Raw genomic sequence first — 449 nt, forward strand, 5'->3', positions numbered from 1 at the left:
CGCACTGAAGGCCCCCCCCGCCCGCCCGGCCCCGGGGTGTTATTGTGAGGGGGAGACAATGAGCAAACTCTCCTTCCGAGCCCGGGCGCTAGACGCCGCCAAACCGCTGCCCATCTACCGCGGCAAGGACATGCCCGACCTCAACGACTGCGTCTCCATCAACCGGGCTGTGCCGCAGATGCCCACGGGGATGGAGAAAGAGGAGGAATCGGTAAGGGAGCCGCGCAGGGGGGGCACCATTGTTTATCAGACACCCCCCTCCCCTCACGGGAAATAGGCCATTGGCATTCACCAAGCGCACTACGCACGCTCCCCACCGCAGCGCTGCACGGTTCTTATGGGGCCCTGCGCAAAGAGCGCAGCGTAAACTGCTGTCCGACGCCGTAAGCGGGCCCTGCTCCGCCATCTTCTTTGCGTCCCGACTCGCGAGTGTTTTGATTAGTGGTGGT

General features: G+C 63.9%; 1 protein-coding gene across 1 annotated transcript in view; it reads left to right on the forward strand.

The window, feature by feature from the left end:
• Positions 1-6: 6 nt before the first annotated feature.
• Positions 7-449, forward strand: part of EPC2 (enhancer of polycomb homolog 2) — a 54,593-nt gene continuing 54,150 nt past the window's right edge. The window contains exon 1 of the mRNA XM_009643424.2: positions 7-211. Coding sequence (XP_009641719.1) covers positions 59-211 — 153 coding nt within the window. The 5' untranslated portion in view covers positions 7-58. The remainder of the gene's footprint in view (positions 212-449) is intronic.

This window comes from Egretta garzetta, unplaced genomic scaffold (genome assembly GCF_000687185.1).
Source record: "Egretta garzetta isolate BGI_Z169 unplaced genomic scaffold, ASM68718v1 scaffold208, whole genome shotgun sequence".
Taxonomy (NCBI): domain Eukaryota; kingdom Metazoa; phylum Chordata; class Aves; order Pelecaniformes; family Ardeidae; genus Egretta; species Egretta garzetta.